Source organism: Apaloderma vittatum, unplaced genomic scaffold, assembly GCF_000703405.1.
Source record: "Apaloderma vittatum isolate BGI_N311 unplaced genomic scaffold, ASM70340v1 scaffold25131, whole genome shotgun sequence".
NCBI lineage: Eukaryota > Metazoa > Chordata > Aves > Trogoniformes > Trogonidae > Apaloderma > Apaloderma vittatum.
Window position 1 is genome coordinate 2,961 of NW_009698978.1, and position 19,089 is coordinate 22,049.

Genomic DNA, 19,089 nt, shown 5'->3' on the forward strand with positions numbered 1-19,089 from the left:
CTCCCGCTCCCACGGGCCTGGCTCCCGCACCCGCTGCAGCCCAAGGAGTTTCCAAGACGTGGCCAAGTCCTCGAGCTCCTCGAGCGCTCCCCACAGCCCTCAGCAGCAGTCAGGTACCGGCTCTCATCTCACAGAATCACAGAATGTCAGGGGTTGGAAGGGACCTCTGAAGATCATCTAGTCCAACCTCCATCCCAGCACACCCAACCACTACACCACAGCCTCAAGTGCCAGATCTGCTTTCTTTTTAAACCCCTCCAGGGTTGGTGACTCCACCACCTCCCCGGGCAGCCTGTTCCAGTGCCTCACCACTCGTTCAGTAAAGAACTTCCTCCGAATATCCAACCTAAACTTACCCTGACGCAACTTGAGGCCATTTCCCCTTGTCCTGTCGTTAGGAATTAGAGAGAAGAGACCAGCACCAGCCTCACTCCAGCCTCCTTTTAGGTAGTTGTAGAGGGCAATAAGGTCTCCTCTCAGCCTCCTCCAGACTAAACAAACCCAGCTCCCTCAGCCGCTCTTCATAGGGCAGGTTCTCCAGCCCTCTCACCAGCCTTGTTGCCCTTCTCTGCACCCGCTCCAGCACCTCCATGTCCTTCTTGTGCTGTGGTGACCAAAACTGGACACAGTACTCGAGGTGCTCCCATGATCTATTCATGCCCCAACACCCGCTTTGTCCGCAGAATAAAACCCCCCGGCTCCGCGATCCTGGCCGCACAGAGGTCTCACATCGCCTCCTCCGTGACGGTTTCTTTGCTTGGTTCCCATTCCCCTGTTGGCATTTGCTGGGTAAATAATCCAGCACGCGGCTGAACTCGCTGCGGGGACTCACCTCTTCCAGCAAGATGTTCCCATTTTACAAATTTCCCATTGTTTCGAAGCTCTATTGCTTATTTTTAAGGCACTTGGCTGGTTTCTTACACCTGGCTGGGTTAATGTTACCATGTGAGCACGTTCGGCCACTGATACCAACCTCAGCAGATTCAGTCTGTCTGAGACAGAACAGCAAAGGCCCTCGAGATGTTTCACTTGCCCTAAACCAGGTGCTTACACCTACCTTGCCCATTTCAAACCAATCCCTTGCTCTGAGAACCGCAGGTCCGCGGCACCTCTGACAAATCAGGCAGGTTTAAATACAGAATAAACTGCATTTTGAAACCGTAACCCCGGGGACTTTTGGCAAAGCTTTGGAGTGGCAGCAGAACTGGCTTCTCGTTTCAAATTCAAATGGTCCCTCCAGATTTTGACGACTAGAGTGGCTCTTCCTGTGCCTCAGTATTTTGGTGGGGACGCTGGGCAATTCCCCGTGGAGCCCAGCGCTCAGGCGGTGTGCTCTCGGGCCAGGAAAAGCAGGCTGGCTTCCTGACTTAAACTCTTCTTGACCGCTGCACATTTAAATTCTCCAATTTACACGTAACATCATCACAACCCCTGGAAGCTCCCGTGTACCAACGGGGATTTCTCATCTTCCCTCAACCCCAGCACTCGCCACAGGTCCCTGCCTCGCCACACACACTCACCAGGTTCTCTTGTTGTCAAAGAAAAGGACGAGGAAGAGCTTTTCTCCTGCCTCTGTCTGCCTCTGCTCCCCCAGCTTCAACACATCCACGGGTGGGACGGGGATGGGGACTCCGTTGTGGAGCAAACCCTCACGCGGCATCTTCGGATCGATGATCTGGTGACGCGGGGAAAGGATATTTAAGCCCAGAACCCTTCAAATACTGCAGAGAATGCGTTTATCTTTCCTGCTCTTTCAGTCTCTCCAAGCCAGACAATTAAAATCCACTCAGGAGGGCTACGCAGAATTGCTTGCGCTGTCTCTCAGCAGCAATTTTTAATGAATTTTCCTGTCCTCGAGGTTTCTGCTGTGAGAGAAGTAACCACGGATGCGTCGGTTCTCCCCATATAAAGCAGAAATGTCAGTGAGAGGAGAACGAAACGGTGAAGGGTGGACACAAGACTCGGTCAACTCGTCTTTGCCTCCTGAGCTTGGCTCCTAAGGGCTTGAAAAAGCAGCTTTGGCCAGCTGTAGGAATTCATAAGAACTTCATCGCTGTAACAGGTTGCTAGTAAAAAACTGGGGTTTTTTTTTGGAGGGTGCCAACCTCTGTTTAAAGCTGGCTAAAGCACGGTTTAACTTCGGCTGTAGCCACGCAAAGATTTTAAAAATGTTGCTGGCTGGCAGATCCACAGCTGTTCCCTTCTCCGGGCTCACACTTCTGAGTAAGAGCACGGATGAGGGTCACTCTTTCAGCACAATCTGCTGTGTATTTAAAAGCAGCAGAAAAAACAAAACATAGCCAAGCCCATCTCGTGTTCTGACTTAGACGCTTTTGTTAACCGGACAAGCAGCTAAAAGGCCGCGGCGGTGCCGGCACTTCCAGCACCATGGAACGAAGCGTGGTGCTCGCTGAAGCTGAGTTTACAGATTTCATGTTAAGAGTCAGATATCCCAAGACAGATAAATATTAAGGAAATACCCTGCCTTTATAAAATTTAGGTCTTCTCATGCCAACAGTACTGATTCCCTTCCCCGCACCCGCAGAGTGACCAGGAGGGGAGAGGAAAGATCTCCTCCCGTTCCTAGCGCCGAGAGACCGATGTTTTATGAATCCTCCGCAATGCTCTGAAGCAACGAGCACGGGGAAAATGAACGGTGCAAAGGGGAAAAATAGAATAATACAAAAAGGCACGCATTGCATGGCTCCGGGCAGTTTCCCTTCTCTGTCCATGCCAAACACACCAGCTCTGCGCCGTGGGTCCGGGCTGCGGGCGAGCCGCCGGGTACTCACCAGGGCGGGGTAGGAGGGGTAGCCACGGCATTTGGCCCACACGAGTTCCAAGGGTTCCAGCTCGGCCTGGCTCTCCAAGGCCATCAGGAGCGTCCTGCCTGAGGGACAGAAGGGAACAGAGCTCAGGAGGGCAGGAGGTGACCGGCAAGGGGTTACGGTAACAAGAACCCACCCGTCATCACCAGGTGAATCGCTGTGGTACTTAAAACCACCAACAATACTTGTGCATTTTTTAACCTATTTGCTTCTGCAGCCCTGCCTGACAAAGAGGACTTTGTTACAGGGACCCTGAAAGCAATGACAGCGATACCGGAGGGAACAGCTATGAAGTCACCTCCAGAGAGACTCCTCAGGAGTGTGATTTACTGTTTGTAAAAGAGAACTAGTCTCAAAACAGGAGCAGGCAGTGCCAGGCACGTCACACACTCCACACCTACAAGAAAACACCCGCTGGAGGAGAACACAGGGCACAGTCGATCGGTGGAAGCGAAAGGAGGAAAAACCTTTCCCGCAGTGACAACCTGATCATACAGCCCGGGGAGTTTCGGGCAGGCACGGTTCCCGGCGTGGATTTGAGCGCTGCTGCCCCCAGCTGAGCGGGGAAGCAAGGTGTGCCCCTCTCACCTGAGCTGCCGTAATCGGAGTCTCCGTTCACGCCTTCCAAGAAGGGCACCCGGGAAAGAGCCGGCTTCCCTCGACTCCGCTTGGGAGGCATCAAACCACTGTTAGGAAGAGAAGGAAAAGTAGGTATGAGGAGGCAAGAGATTACCCTTGAAAAGAAAGCCAAGGAAATGGGTTCCTCAGCTCTGTATAAAATACTGTAAAATTACTGGTGAAGCCCTGGCATGAAAGGAACAATACGTCTCTTCTGGTGCAAGTGCACTGGACGTCACCCCAGCTTTGCCAGGAGCGATGAAAGGGGCCTCAGGGAAACCAAGCTACGAACGTGAGGAAGAAACCCAGCAAAGACTTCACGCTGGAGAGCGTATGGGCAGCTGGACTCTATGAGCCCACGTCCTGAACATCCTTTCACCTCATTACCCTTCGGAAAATGGACCAGCTCCACCTCAAGCAATCCTATTTTTTCACTATTCTAATTCCTTCTTTCTTTTCATTTCCTTTATTTACAGTTTTCTAATAACCAGCCCATTCCGAGTGAGTTTGGTGCTCAAAGAGAGGAGAAAAAGCAGTAACCGGAGCTGTCCCTAAATGGAATAATTGCACATGTTATCCATGAGACACCAGCTTGTTTCTAGCTCCTCGCTCTGCGGGTGTTCCATAGCTCTGAGGTAATTTTTGCTACGTGAATCGCTTGCATTTATTGTACTAAGAGCTTACATCGTACTTTTCGTCTTCAAAGCACTACACAAGCATCAACTAACAAGCCTCCATGCTCCCCTGTGAATTTAGATTTTTCTCTCTCATGCACAGATGGGGAAATGGAGGCAAATACAGTGGGGCCAGTGGGCCAAGATTTGGTTCGAAGGTGAGCTTGTGGGGGGCGAACTTGTTCTGGGGTGAGAACTTGAAGGGGCAAGTTCAGCTTTAAAACCTCCAGGAAGAGGCAACAAGCAATTTAGGGGGTGGCAGAAGCTCAGCTTCACCTGCAGGGCTGAACTGGACATTTGAGCTCAAGGATTTTCTGGCTTTGGTTCTCAAAAACCACAGGAAGACGGCTGGACGCCTGCAGAAACAGGCGTAACCGATCCCCACTTGCTTGGAAAATCTCTCGGTGTTTTTGGGACTTCTAGCTTGAGAAGACGGGATGGAACCTCAGCAGCTTTTTGCCGTTGGGGTCAGCACACAAAATCAGCGACGGTTTGGGCTGGGTTTGCAAGAAGGAAGTCAAAGCCAGGCAGATGAACGCAGCCACGCAAGCAGGTGTCCTGGGGGAGGGTTTCACACTTACCCGCAGGCTTCAATCGCCAGCCCAGCGCCCAGGCCAGAGCTGCACTCGGAGTCGGAGCCGCTTTCTGCGTGTTTCGCGAAGCCGTTCGTCACTCCTGCTGAGGAGACAACAGGGCATCAGCCCAAAGCAGCAGCAGCAACGCCCTGAAGATGCTGCCAAGGCTCAGGGAGCGTCGTTGTCCCACAACTGGCAGCCACAAGGACACCAAGCGCTTCAGCCAGAGAGGGAAATTCTGCAGCCAAGTTGCCCAGACTCGGCTGCAACCAAAAGGTGACTTAATAGAAGGTATTTCTAACCCTGACACATAAAGTATTAGGCTGATTGAAAAGGAAGGTTTAATAACACATCTTGCATGGGTGCTGCGCTACCGGTCCACTGCACACCGGGAAACTCTCACTGCTAAGGGTGGCCAAGCCAGTGCAAATTCTCCCGAGAGTAGGAATGTCAACACTTCTCAGCCCTTACTGGAGACCCTGGAGTCTCCAGCCAGACTCTCCAACAGCTTTGGAAGCAGCCTGGCACATCGCCTTGGCCTACAGAAAAATGGCAAACTCTCTCTTACAGCAGCCCTGTAGACCAGCAAAGAGAAAACGATTTGTGACCGTCCTGGATTTCATCTTGGAACCCTGAAATGCCTAAAAAGGAGGTTTCTAGAGCCGAACTAAATTACCAGAAACTCCGTGTACAGTCAGCGGAGAAGAGAGGTGCAACTCATCACGGACATGGCTCGTTTGCCCTATTTTAGAACTGTGTGGAAGAGATGAAGCTTTCGTCAGGCAGGTCTGGTTACAAGGACTCTGCCTCCAGCATCAACTGAGCTTCAGGTGAGCAGTCTGGATGCAGACGCCTTTACTCGGCCCCAGGATTCCTACCCCCTGCAGCCCCACCTCGCAGTTTCCAAGGGTTCAGAAGGAAGAGAAATCCCGAGGCATTACCTCTCTGTCCCGCCTGCCTGGGTGACTTCTCTCCATCGCTCTCGCTGCAGGTCCTGCCCTGCACGAGCCTGTCGCTGCCCGTCAGGGCGTGAGGGTGAACACTGCCCGGTCTGCCCGTGGTCCTCCCCGTTCTCCAGGGAGCAGTCCAGGCCTCTTTGCAGCTTCACCCCATTTTTAGCTTTTCTAAAAAGGACAGATGTCCGTCGGCCCACGCCGGTGAAGGGGGGACTGGCGGGGGTGTCTGCAGGCGGCAAGGCCAGGCCGTTGAGGCCGTTGTCACTGAGCAAGCGCTGGAAGGCCTGGCTCTCCCGCTGCAGAGCCTTTTTGTCGAAGAGCTCCCCATCCGACATCATCCTCTTCTGCAGCTGATTCAAGGGCTTGCTTTCACTGATGGGTTTGAGCGTTGGAGGCTCCTGCAGAGAGTCCAGCTCTGAGAGGGAAGGCGCAGGTCCCGTGGGCTCCAGGGTTGGAGGATGTGGGGGCTTGGCATCATCTGCTAAAGGAATAAAGAATCTCCTTGAACGTTTTAGTTACTCCCAAAACCACCAACAGAGAGGAGAAACAGCAGGCTGACTATTGACATGCCCTGAAGAGCTGGAGCTGAAATCCTGCTGCAACCTCTCACCTCTCTCCCCTTCCTCGTCCTCTTCCCTTGGTGTTTTATCCAGCCCCTCCTCCCCGTTGGGCATCGTCTTGTTCTGCTGCTGGGCCAGCTTCTGCCGAAGGGAGTTGATCTCCCGCCTCAGGAGCCGGATGCGTCGCGTCCGGGCGCCGCTGGACCGCATGGTGCTCACCATGTCCAGCTTCTCCAGCAGCTCCTTCAGCTGCGCCTCCAAGGAGAGGTGGGCCCGGTTCTCCGGGAGGAGGATGTTATCCACTGCATCAAAAAGGAGCGCAACAGTGAAGGGAAGGAGCACGGCTTCTTGAAGAAGGGAACTCCACCCCTGCCGTGACTCATTCCCACTGCTGCTATTCATGAACCAACAGCTTTAATTCAGGGATTTAGGAATTGTTAACCTTGGAGCTCGGACTTCCTTTGGGTAAAGAGCAACTGACTTAACTCGCGCTGCCCTCCAGTTCCCGTCACTGTTCTGGGGGCAAGAGTAAAAGAACACGTGTCCTCACCCCACAGGAGACAGCTCACAGCCCAGGTTCTCGGCAGAAACCTATTCCATCGCCAGATTCAACAACAAAATCAGACCATGAACAGAACTGGCCAAAACATAACACGTTTGCCATTCCTCTGGCTCTGCGGAAGGGCTGGTATCCACCGGAGCCGGGCAGGCAGCCGAGGGCTGCGCTATCGGACACCAACACAAATTTCCTCACAGAGCGTCCGTCTGCACCCAAGAGGGCTGCAGCGCTTGGAATCGGGAGAGCGGACCACAGGCTCTGCGTGCTGGATGGCAACAGCATTCTGCATCAAGTTCAGCTGAGTTACTCAACCAACGGTTTGGAGCTGCATCTCGAGACGGCCGTGGGACTGGAGCGAACGGAAAATCTCGGCTTGAAGGACTGCTTGGTTCCCATTACCTTAACCCCACATCGCTCCCTCCCAGCCCTCAGTGCTCCATCAAACCCAGTTTCTCCACATCTCGCTGATTTACTGGGAGCTTTCCTTACAGTAAAAAAAAACTCGAGACCTGCCTTAGCACTGCTCTTTGAAACACCGAGTTTGTAGCGCGGCCACGGCACAAATCGAACAGCACGGGCAGTCACAAGGCTCTTCCAAGACAGACGTGCACTAGGAGAGCCTGGAGCTAAGCTCAGTGCCCGGCTCACCTGAAATCCTGCTCTTTGAGGCTCTAATGGAGCTAGATGTGTACTTAGGTAAGTAGCTGGATAGGAAAATTCTCATATCTGACAGCTATGATTTCCATGCAGGCTGAGTGACATGCTCAGAACCACAGTTACAATCTGCCTTAGAGGAGAAAAAAAGAAAAGGTTAATGAATACTCACCATCTTCCCACGAAAAGCGGTAAAAGTCCTTGGTTTTGGGTGACTCAGGCAGGTGAATCCCCACATCAGTGTCAAAGCCGATGCTTTCAGCCTGCCGCCGCGCGTGACGCAATATCGCTCCTCCGAGGTCTCTGAGCCGGACAGCTGCTCGGTGGAAAATCGTGTCTTTAGCATTATACCTCATGCAGTTGGTAACTATAAGGTTAAAGTCTTCCTCAAACTCATCCAACGTTCGGTAGAGGTGGGACTCCAGCTTCCGCCTCATGGTGGAAAAATCCATTGGGTTGGAAATGAATTCCAGGTAATCTGGAACCTAAACATATAAAACCTGTACAATTACAAAAACCATTTACTAGCCAACTAGAGCGCATCCATCACAAGCACTCTTAACGCCCTTTCCAGCGGCAAAGGGCAGCGCCAGCAGTTCATTTCTGTGTCACCCAGTCAAGGCAAGACACGACCTGGCTCTGCAAAACATTATTTGTCTGAGACGTGCTGAAGCTTCCAGAAAATAATACTGAAAATAGTTGATAATACAGAAAATAACGTTTGGGGGGTTTTCGGCCCGAAAGGATATAAACATTGTGAGGCCTCTCTGAGATATTCTTTAGTCCACCAGCAGCTCGGGACAAGGTGGTTTGTGCTTGCAGGGTTATGAGAGCAAACGAGCTTCTGCCCAGCAACCCCTTAGACACCTCCAGGAAAGAGACTTGCCTCGTTCAGGTTCACAGGCTCCGCGAAGATCTGGGCGGCATCCTTCTCCTGCAGCAGGTCGAGCGTTGTGCGCAGGAGCACGTTGAAAGGGGTCAGCTGGAGCTCCATAGCTGCCGGCTGAACCTTCACCTGGGAACGGGAAAAGGGCGAGGAGCACAGTCATCGAGGACAGGACAGGGGAGCGGTGTCTCCCTCCAGTTTCCCCGGAATCATCAGCCCAGCTCTACCCAGCGGTGGAAACCTCAGCTCATCACACCCCAAGCCTGGGAGACTCATCGCTGAAGAATTTCTAGCAGACACCTGGTCCTCTCCAGGTGCAGAGTCAGACTGCGCAGTCCAAGCTCTCTGCGTGGGGAACTCTCGCTTATCCAGTCGCGGGAAGCCAAAACAAGAGGAAACCCCCGAAAAATCAAAAGATAACGTAACTAAAAATGAAAACAGGAAGACGCTTTTCATGCCTGGTAAGTGACCCTGCAGAACTCCCTGCCTCAAGGTATTATTATGCCAATTAGCAACATTATATAAAAGTTAAAAGTACGTACGCAGCTGCACGCACAGCAACAACCATAATTAGACGAGAGAGCACAAACAAAGTTCAAGATGTAAGCTCGCACACTTCAAGGCAGAAGCTGAACAACAACAACAGCGGTTAGATGCCTGCAAATCCCTAATACAGTTTCTCACATCCTTTCTGAAGCCTCTAATAATTGCAAGCAAACAACTCGTAGCACCGGTTTGATCTCTTACACTGAAATTCCATTCAAAGAAGACTGGAACAGGATAAAGTAATTATTTCTCCTTGAACGTTTAAATTTCTTTGATCTTACAATCCCTCATTATGTCATTAAATCAACCACTGCAGGGGCAAAGGAAAGCAAGTGTGTTTACACAAAGCCAACCGCACTCGCTGTGCTAGGCAACAAGACAGCATCGATAAGAGAAGGAATAAAGGTGGATATAAAGACCCTTTCCTCCAAATAGGAAAGAAGTTGAACGAAGACTCAGGACTCTGGAGCATCCTTCTCCACTCAGTCAAAACCTGGGCTGGGACAGAGCGCCAACTGGATCGAATTCCCTGCGATATCCTTTTATAAAGCACACCATCGTTTCAACCAGCTTTTGTGGATTTAGCCAACTGTGATAGGGATATATCAAGATATCAAAAGCAAACAAAGCCCAAGAGTGATTATTTTCTTTTTGTTCCTCCTACCTAAAACACGTCCGCACAGCAAGAAGGATCAAACCACTGCTGCAAATCAAGGCCAATGTAGCAAACGAACCACTATCGGCATCAAAAGGACTTCAGGAAAGCTTTGGTCAGATTCTGGCCAGGGAACAGCAGCTCGCAGAGGAGCTGTGATCACAGAGGATGCAGCTTTTCCTCCCTGCGGGCAGCCTGAGAGCTCCCAGGCAACGCCTGAGGCCACGCATCCAGGCTCACTGCGCTCAGGGCAAGGCTTGCATGAAGCTCTCCTTGAAGACACTCGTGCCGGAGAGCACAGTCGTGGCCGCAGCGACCAAAGACCCGCAGCAGGCAAAGCTGGCGAGCAGGGGAAGCAGCCTTAACTGGTTCAACTTTGGAGAACTGCACACAGCCCAAAGAGGACAGTTAGGAACTGTCTCCATCTGAAAAGTTTTTCTTCTAAAAATGAGCTCAGGAGGGCAAAACACAGAAATTTTTAGCTTCAGAAGTGAAGAGTAGAATTCTGATTTAGACCTCTCTCTGGAGTAGGTGTTACCAAACTCCCAAAATAATCACTGAAGGAGATCTAACTTCTACTCTGCAAAACACCTCGTCCATGCCCAGAAACAGGAAGGGCGCTGAGGGCAGGAATCAAATCCACTATGAATTACGCAAATACTCCCGCAGTGCTCCGCAGCAAGCCCTGGTTCTGAGGGCAGGGGCTGAGCAGAGCGAGCCCGTGACAGGCTCAGGGAGAGGCGGCTGCTCTGCACATCCACAGAGTCCCAACTCTCTGAAAAGAGGAAAAGGCTCAGCACAAACTGCCCGTGTTCCCGCTCTGTCTCCTGCAGCACGGGATATGCTTGTGCGGGACTGAATCTAAGCACAGTAACTCGACAGCCAAAACTACCCACCTGCTCCCGTTTGAGTTTTTCCCTCTTACGGATCAGCTCAATGAGCAGCCGCGCCCGCTCCAAGTCATGCCGCAGTTTTTGCCAGTATTTCAGCTCTTCCTTCACGGCGCTGGTCTTCTCGTCCTGCTCCTTCTGTAATGAAAAACACGACCCACGTTTCCTCCTCTTTCTTGGCGTCCCCTGCAAATCGCTCTCCTAGTCTTCCTCCTGGTCTCTTGTTGAGACCGTGTCCCCTCCTTCCTACAGCACGTCACTGTCTAACAAACACATTTGGATTTCACATTATGTGTAAAGTCAGGCCTAGATCACGCCGCAGCTACGCTCTGGGAACACGTCCATTTACACCCTCCCTGCTTTTACATCCAAATTAATTACGGAGGCTGGAAAGCTCTCTGCTGGCTGCTGCGCATCGAGGAGGCAGCCCAAAGCGTTTACAGTCTAAAGGCAAGGGGAGGAAAAGCATAGGAGAAAAAAGCTATTATTATTCTCTTTGTAACCAGTAAGAAATAAAGTCACAGGAAGAGATTTGCCAAAACACAAAGGAGCAGCCAACGCTGGGAGATGAGCTCACGCCTTCCAAGGCACAGCTCGGGGGCTTTGCAACACAATCAGCCTTCCTCTCCGCAATCTGTAGCTTTTTTAATAGTTCTGAGGATAGAGCTGAAGAGCACATACTTTCACATGACTGCCAAGAGAGGACAACTGCTTCACAAGATCTCCATGCTTCCCATCTATAGGATGTTTATTTTTAAGAACTTACTTAGGGTAAATTGCCAACTTAATACACCAAGGAAATGCTGCACTTCCCCAAACTCTGGACTGAGGAGTGGGAAATATTTTTTTTATTAATCACCCAGAGCAGTCTTCGTGCAAACCAGAAGCCTATAAATTCCTCCAGTGACTGTAAAAACATATGTGTCCACTGCACAACACCCGCTGACAGGTTATGTTAGAGGGTAGAGTCCGACCGCTTCTTTACTTCACCAATTACTTCTCGTGCTCTTTAACAGCATTGAGACTGAGTGATTCTGGACACCAGCTCAGAGGAAGAACAGGAGGAGTCCAGCCCTGACGATTATGTGCACGGGAGGGTCAGAAACAGAAGCTGCAGGAAGAATGACCCAAACTGGAATTTGGGCAGGATTCTGGAGCTAATACTCATTTTCTTGAGGAAGGGATCTTTAATCGCTTGTGAGGAACGTCCACCACAGGCCCATCACACTCTTGCATAATCCTGGATCTCCTGACTCAGGGGAAAATCTCTTACCTGCCAGCTCACCCACACCAATTCTAGCAGCAGGATGGATATCCCACCAACACACTAACTCACCTCTTCCAGCGTGAACTTACCAAGAGGAGACCAAAAGAGAATCACAGAATCACAGAATGTCAGGGGTTGGAAGGGACCTCTGAAGATCATCTAGTCCAACCTCCATCCCAGCACACCCAACCACTACACCACAGCCTCAAGTGCCAGATCTACTTTCTTTTTAAACACCTCCAGGGTTGGTGACTCCACCACCTCCCTGGGCAGCCTGTTCCAGTGCCTCACCACTCGTTCAGTAAAGCACTTCCTCCGAATATCCAATCTAAACTTCCCCTGACGCAACTTGAGGCAAAAGTCAAAGCAACAAGACGAACGGACTGAAACATGGGTGAGGGTTAGGAACTGAATCAAATTTGTGCAACCTTTGCACGTTCTCCTCTCAGCCTCCTCGTCTCCAGACTAAACAAACCCAGCTCCCTCAGCCGCTCTTCATAGGGCAGGTTTTCCAGCCCTCTCCCAAGCCTTGTTGCCCTTCTCTGCACCCGCTCCAGCACCTCCATGTCCTTCTTGTGCTGTGGTGACCAAAACTGGACACAGCACTCGAGGTGAGGTCTCACGAGTGCCGAGTACAGGGGCACGATCACCTCCCTAACTTAAATCAGGTCCTTTCACTCCCATCCTTTCACTCTCACTCCCCTTCCCAGCCATGCATCAAGCCCACCTCCCCCAGAACACCAGTTCTCCGTCCTCCCACGCCGGGGACCAGTACCTGCTCCGCGTTCCTCTGAGACTGGAGGTGCGAGTGCAGGCGCCGGATGAGGGGCACCCCGTTCCTCGCCTGCCGCTTCAGCAGCCAGTAGTTGTGGAGCCTCTGCATGAACTGGTTCTTCCTCTGGAGGGAGAGGCCGCTGCAGATTTTGTTCAGCCTGAAGGAAGCAAAGAGGCATCATGGAGCCAACTGCAAAGCGATCGCAACTCTGCTGACCCCGGTGACACCAGCAGGTTTCCCAATCAAGCTTTGCGGCGTTGTGTCCGTGCCCGCTCTGAACTACGCGCAACTGGTACAAACTGGGATCTCCCCACCACGAGGACAGATACATCCTCTTTTCACAGTCTGTCCCTATTAGCAGCAGCTCGGCTGGAGGTTCTCCCCAAGCACTCGCTACGGCACAGTCAAAATCCACAATCACCAATTTGTCTCCAAACCTCAACTTCAAATCCGCTTTCAGTCTCAAGAACTTCCCTGGAGGTCGTTTAAGTCTGATGTTATTAAGCTGGAGTCTGGGAAACTTAAACTGACAGGAGTCCAAGAATAATATATCGTCTTCTGTAACCTTCTCAAACCATTTGTTAGATTACACGTGGTGACTTATCAGCAATCTTAGAAAGTTTGCCTGTTAAAATAGCGGCGACACGTCGCCACGCTTTCTAAGGCACCAAACGAAAAATTCAGCACTACCCAGTTCTGCAGGAGAGAGACCTGGGACAAGAAAATACACGGCCAAATTCAAAGTGGCTTGCGACACTGACAGGTTTGATATGGTCTGTAGTAAAAGAAGGAATTAAAAAATTATGAGATGAGGAGATTAAAAAAAATTTAAGAGCGGGACGACCCCTACCTGCCTGCTAACCTGTAAAGCTTGAAGTATTTAGAACCACCTTCACAACCACCTCTGTGCATTCAGATGCCAGATGGGTGTTTGCCGTTGGGGAACCCCACGGGTACTACGTTACCGACAGTCTGGGAAGGCTGCTCGGCAAAGCAGGGAAACCACAGAGCACCAGCGACTCTCACGCGGGAGAATGGTTGGGAATGGTTGTGCAGAGTACTCTCCGAACACAGTTATTGCTAGGTCTTGACTGAAGATTCAGTGTTTTCAAGGTCAACAACGAGAAGGACCGAGCCCTCGGAACAGCCCCTGCCCAGCTCCTTCCCTAAAGCCGCAACGCTCACCTGCAAGAGGGGATTTGGGTGACTGTCACCATGGGCACAGACGAACGCCCGTTGGTCACGTCGCCGGGCTCCTTTTTGATCTTCTGCTTCAATTTCACTTGGTTCTTTTTCAGAGACCCTTTGGGAGGGCCAGAACTGGCTTCCTCCTCCCCCTCCTCCTTCACGGCATCCTCCTGCCCCTCACCACCAGCAGCCCGAGAGCCTTTTCTCACCGTCCCCGGTGGGGAGTGACTCTCGCAATAGGCAGTCTTGCGCACGGTGAAGGTCGTGCCGTTGATGCTCGTCTCCCTCATGGGTTCAATCTTCATGAAGAGACCAGCCCGCTGGGCGCAGGTGACGTGGAAGGCAGTGTAACAGTTCACTTTGTGGCACTGGATAGCAGCTCCCATGCCCTTCTGCTTGCAGATATAGCACGTGAGCTTCCACCGAGCCGCGGGGATGTTATTTATCCCTTCAATGGGCTCCAGGAACACAGTGTTTCCAAAGCAGACCTCTGGGATCCAGATGGCACAAACCACGTGAGCCCAGCGGCCATCGTTGGTCTGCTTGAAGGCTCCACCTTTGTTGGGGCAAAGGACACAATCCACGGGGCGCGAAGGGGACTGTAAGCAGCAGCGGCAAAGCCACTGCCCCTCGGGGATGTAGGGCACGCCATAACACTCCTGGTGCACGGCCAGATTGCAGATATCGCAGAACAGGATGACGTTGCTGTTGTGACACTCATCGTCCATGCAGACGCAGCAGAAGGCATCCTCGTCGATGAGGGACTGCTGAGCCCCGTTGCTGCGGCTCTCGAGGTACGACTCCTTTTCCAAGCGGTCCACCAGCAGCTCAAAAGTGTCAGCAGACACCGTCCCATAACCATCGTCCCTTCTCTTCTCGTTAACCATTTCCAGCCAGGCCAGATCCTCCTCATCCATGTCGTACTCCACCTCTACATCGAGGTCCTCGGGAGGCTTTTCGATGTACCGGTAGTAGGCAGCGGGGAGAGGAGCCGCAGCCGGCTGGCTGAAGGAGTCCACCACACGGAAGTTGGGCTGAGGCAAGTGTAAAGATGTCCCCGGGGCATGTTTGGAGCAGGACTCCTTCTTCTTGCCTTTGGAAGGTGTTTTCTTAGATTTGGAAGGGAAGAGGGGCTGCTCGCTGTTTTCCTTGTTGCTGTTGCACTCGGTGATGTCCTGGGCAGTCAGTTCGTCCTCCGTGATGATTTTTAAGGGATCGTAGATGCTGATGCGATGAAGCCGCCCGTCGATGTCCACCTCCACGATCCGCTGGGCCTGAGCGTACGTCAGTGTCTCCCGAGTCGGTGAGCATTTGAGGCTGTAAGGCGAAGGAGAACGCCTCCCCTCCAAGTTCTGCCGGGACCTCCTCCGAGGTTTCCTCATCGCTGCAGTCCAGAGACCCTGGAACAAAAGGACAGAGGACAGGATAAGCCAAGGAGACAAGCAAGGAGCAGCAGAGATTCAAAAACTCACTCGGCGCTGCAACAGAGCAACAGTTCTACTAGAGATCCAGCAATTTCAGGCTTGCTGAGGCCTCTTCACCTTCTTAGAAACAAGCAGGTCATGGGCGTATCAACCACTCCTTGTGTGTCAGAGCAATGCACAGCACCCTCCAACCTCCTATTTGCATGTCAAAAGACGTACACACCCCCGTACCACCAGACGAGAAGAATTCAAATTATTTTTACAGCAGAGCATCCGAACGCTCTGCTGTGCACTCGTCTCAGCAAACCACTCTGATCCCCCGAAATTCAAAGGGCACTTAGCACATCTGCTTGCACCGTTCACGTACTAAGTTCACACAAGCCAAAGAGTTCCTCTCTATTCTTTTGCCTGTGGCTTTTCTTTTATAACCCCAATAGCATACAAAATGTGCTGGATGTTCTCCAGATGGAAAGAAAAGGACTGTTCCAAGAAAGCAGTTCCCAATTTTTCTCTTTGGCATTGAGCTCTATATGAGAAAACGAGCAGCGCTCCCTCAGCCCACGAGGAAACTCCTTCCTCCAAGTTTCCCACCTCAGGGCTGCCACCACCACTTCTTCCTTTCCCACGCTGCAGATACAAAAAGCCCCATAAGGAGAAACCATCCTCCAGCTTTGCTTTCCCCTCTCTCGCAGACGCAGCTGCTCCTTACACCCCTCTCCAGCCAGCACACACCCAAGGGGCTGTGTCCTTCCCAACACGCAAAATCGGTCACGAAAGCCCGAAGAGAACCAGAGGGTGAACCAAGCAAGGCAGCGAGTCTAAACGTGCATCCCTTCTGCTCTTCCATTCACGAGGACGTGAAGGGCAACGAGCAGCACGGACCCAGACAGACTTACTAGCTCTGGCTCAGCCCCTCTGGAACCAAAATCCGCGTTCAGGTACCTGAGCCGGTCCTGCGTGGAGAGTCCACGGCCGTACGAGCAGGAAAGCAGCCAGACAGCTTCTAACCCACCCCAGGAACCAGGTGACGGTATTTGCTTAGAGCCTTAACGAAAAGCCCGAGCCAGCTCTGCCCTCGCAAAGTGCTAATCAGCAAAGGCAGGGCATTACTTGAGAGTCAGCTCCTGACACTAAGGAGGTGCCCGAAAAGGGGGAGCGGAGCAGAAGCCCGGAACCAGCGAGCTGATCTGGGGGAAATCGGAGCTGGCGAGCTGAGGGTGAAAGAGGGAGGCAGCGAAGAAGGAGAGCAGAGAGGAACCGAGTGAGTAATGCCAGCAAGAAGGGCAGTGTCAAGGCTGGGAGCACAGGTCATGGGAAGAAACGGAGCAAGGCAGAAACAAGCTGAGGGAAGAGGGAGAGGAGACAAAGAAAAAAACAAATGTAAAATCTCCCCAGGAAGATAAGTCAGCCCAGAGCTTATCTGTTGCTATGCAGAGGCCTGAACCGGCACCTCACCCTTATTTAGAGCAATCCACACTTTCAGCCCCTTTCTGTGGGACCCGCAGACAAGAAAACACGCTGCAAATCCATAACTGGTACTTGGCCGTCGCATTCTTTCTGCTCTTTGAAGGACACAGCTCCGTAAACCCTCGGTAGTGTGGGTCAGAGCAAGCAGCACCTCACAGGACCAAGAAGTCCCAAGCTTATTCCAGAAGTAACAAATTCCAGGGGTGACGCATTTTGGCTGGAAAGTACTGGCAATTTCTTACAATTCAGCAGGGTATGAGCAAAGAAGACATCAGAGGAAAAAATATATATAAGCAAAAAGATATCCTGGAGGATAAATTAGCGTGAGCGAACCACACTCATAATTAATATTGTGTTCATAAAAAATGCAGCTTTGGCCATTTGCCGGGAGCGCTGAGGGACAAGCGAATTTCAGCAAAACAAGCACCTCAAGGAAGGGTTATTTCACCTGTTGACGGGAAAAACAAAGGAACAGCGTTCCCATTGCTTTAGTGAAACAATCAGTATATTACCTAGAGAAATTACCCAAGGTGGGCTTCCCACCACAGCAACCAACTGCCTTACAACAACCCATTTGTAAAACACACAATTACTCAGCACCACGCAGCAGCATCTGAAATGGCACGAAAATTGCTGCCAGCGAGAGCTGAGTGCCTGGGATAAGACAAGCACCCAGATATTAGGAGAGACACAGCTACCCACCTCCAAAATACCTTGAAAGCAGCTCAGACACGCAGCTGAGTGCTGTGCCCTTGTCTGCAACAACCGAAACTTCCAAGCAGCAATCTAGGAATGTTTTGATCTTCCTGGCACACTTGAAAACACCTCCCAGTCACAGGTGAAAAAAGAATCCCTTTGCGAACAGCGCCCGTACACGCTGAAACACTAAACAGACCTGACTTTGGCGGGGTTAAACACTGTTTCAGCCCACGCTGATTCTGTCCCATCATGGACAAAGGTTGCTGATGCGAAAGCAGAAAGTTCAAACAGCCGTCCTCTCGCCTGCTCAAGGCTTTCCAAAAACCTCCCATCATCCATTTCCGCCGGGTGTTGTGCCAGGAGCGGGGGGTGAGGTTCCTAGAGAGCACAACTGAGCAAACAACGCGGCTACGACGCACAAAAAGCCGCTGGGGGGGAATTTATTTCCACCCCAGGAGCAAGTCAATCCTCCCGAGCAGCATCTTTCACACTTGAGGGCTGAAGGGCTGCAGAAGTTGGCTAAGAATAACGAACCCCTCATCAGGAGGCTTAAATTGATTATAAGGGGTTGAAAGCTCCACTGATAAAAACTGGAGACATCCACGCATTGAATGATAACGCAACGCGGGCCCCAATTGTAGGCGCAGCCTTAAAAAATCCAGCACAAGCGGATCCCCAAAAGCAAGGGCTAAACGTTGCCGTGATGTGTCCCCGTGCAACACTGCGCTAGCCACTGCCAAGGGTCAGAGGCGCCTTTTCACATCACGGGACACCTCAGTCCCCCTCCCACCCCTCCTTCCCACGCAGAACAACCAAGGATTCTCTTTCCAGCCCCAGGTTACTTTGCTAACCCTAGAGGGCTCGAGGCAGTGCTGCCCAGGGAAGTTTCCCGGCCCTTTCCAGCATGGCTTGGGGTGAAGAGCTAGATCTCTTGATGATGAAGATCTTCAGCGATGCGGAGCAAGGAGAAGGCAATATGGACCTTGGCAAGCAGCTGGGAACAACACCACGACACTCCTTCTGTGCCGGCGCACTGTGATTACCAGCAGTGGCTACAGCTTATACAGCCCTGCAACATTTGGGATCTGGTGAAGACGTTCTCTTTCTCGGACACCACATCAAACACGAGGTCTGGAGATGTTCCTCCGTGTCACCGTCCTGCACTTGCTGCTGTTTGCTGGGATTTAAAACCCCCTCCTGGATAGGACGGAACAGATATCTACTGAGCTGTTTAAGAAATGCGTCCGTAAAATAAAAGCAACGGACGCCTGAGGTCAAAATCGTCCTGGAACAGTCCAAGCCCCTTCTCCACCTTTCCTTTGCCAACTAAAAATGCGACATCCCTCCACCTTCCCACCACGGCCGTGCTTTCCACGGGCCCACATTCGCACCCCGCGACAACGGAGGGGTTATGCTCCTCACGCCCGCGGTGACGCACACGGCGAAGTGTGCCAGTGCCCAGCAGACGCCGACATCTTTACGGACACCCCGACGCTCCCGTAACCAAAACCAACCGACAGGAGACATGCCAGGCCACGGGAGGAGAGATCCCTCTGGAGACGGATGTTATATCGCATGAAGTTTAAAGTCTGGGCTCAGCAACAGATGGTGCCACGAGCTGCGTCCGGCCTCGGCAGCGCTCGGAGGGAACCACAACATGACATGAGCTGCGTCCGGCCTCAGCAGCGCTCTGAGGGAACCACAACATGACACGAGCTGCGTCCGGCCTCGGCAGCGCTCTGAGGGAACTGCGACACGGGCTGTGCCAGGGACCAGCAAGGGCCACGGGACTCCTACAGGGAGCCCCCGGAGCAGCCAGCGATGTGGGTCAAGAGACACGAGGGACCCGGACGATAAATAAAGCCCCT

At 52.1% G+C, this 19,089-nt stretch overlaps 1 protein-coding gene across 1 annotated transcript; it reads right to left on the reverse strand.

Moving 5' to 3' along the window:
• Window positions 1-1,516: 1,516 nt before the first annotated feature.
• Window positions 1,517-15,013, reverse strand: BRPF3 (bromodomain and PHD finger containing, 3). The gene is given in 12 exon segments (XM_009878212.1): window positions 1,517-1,675; window positions 2,793-2,890; window positions 3,417-3,514; window positions 4,702-4,795; window positions 5,637-5,698; window positions 5,700-6,129; window positions 6,262-6,513; window positions 7,597-7,909; window positions 8,311-8,439; window positions 10,408-10,539; window positions 12,444-12,600; window positions 13,629-15,013. Coding segments are annotated over 12 exon segments (3,309 nt in total).
• Between the last annotated feature and the right edge of the window lie 4,076 nt (window positions 15,014-19,089).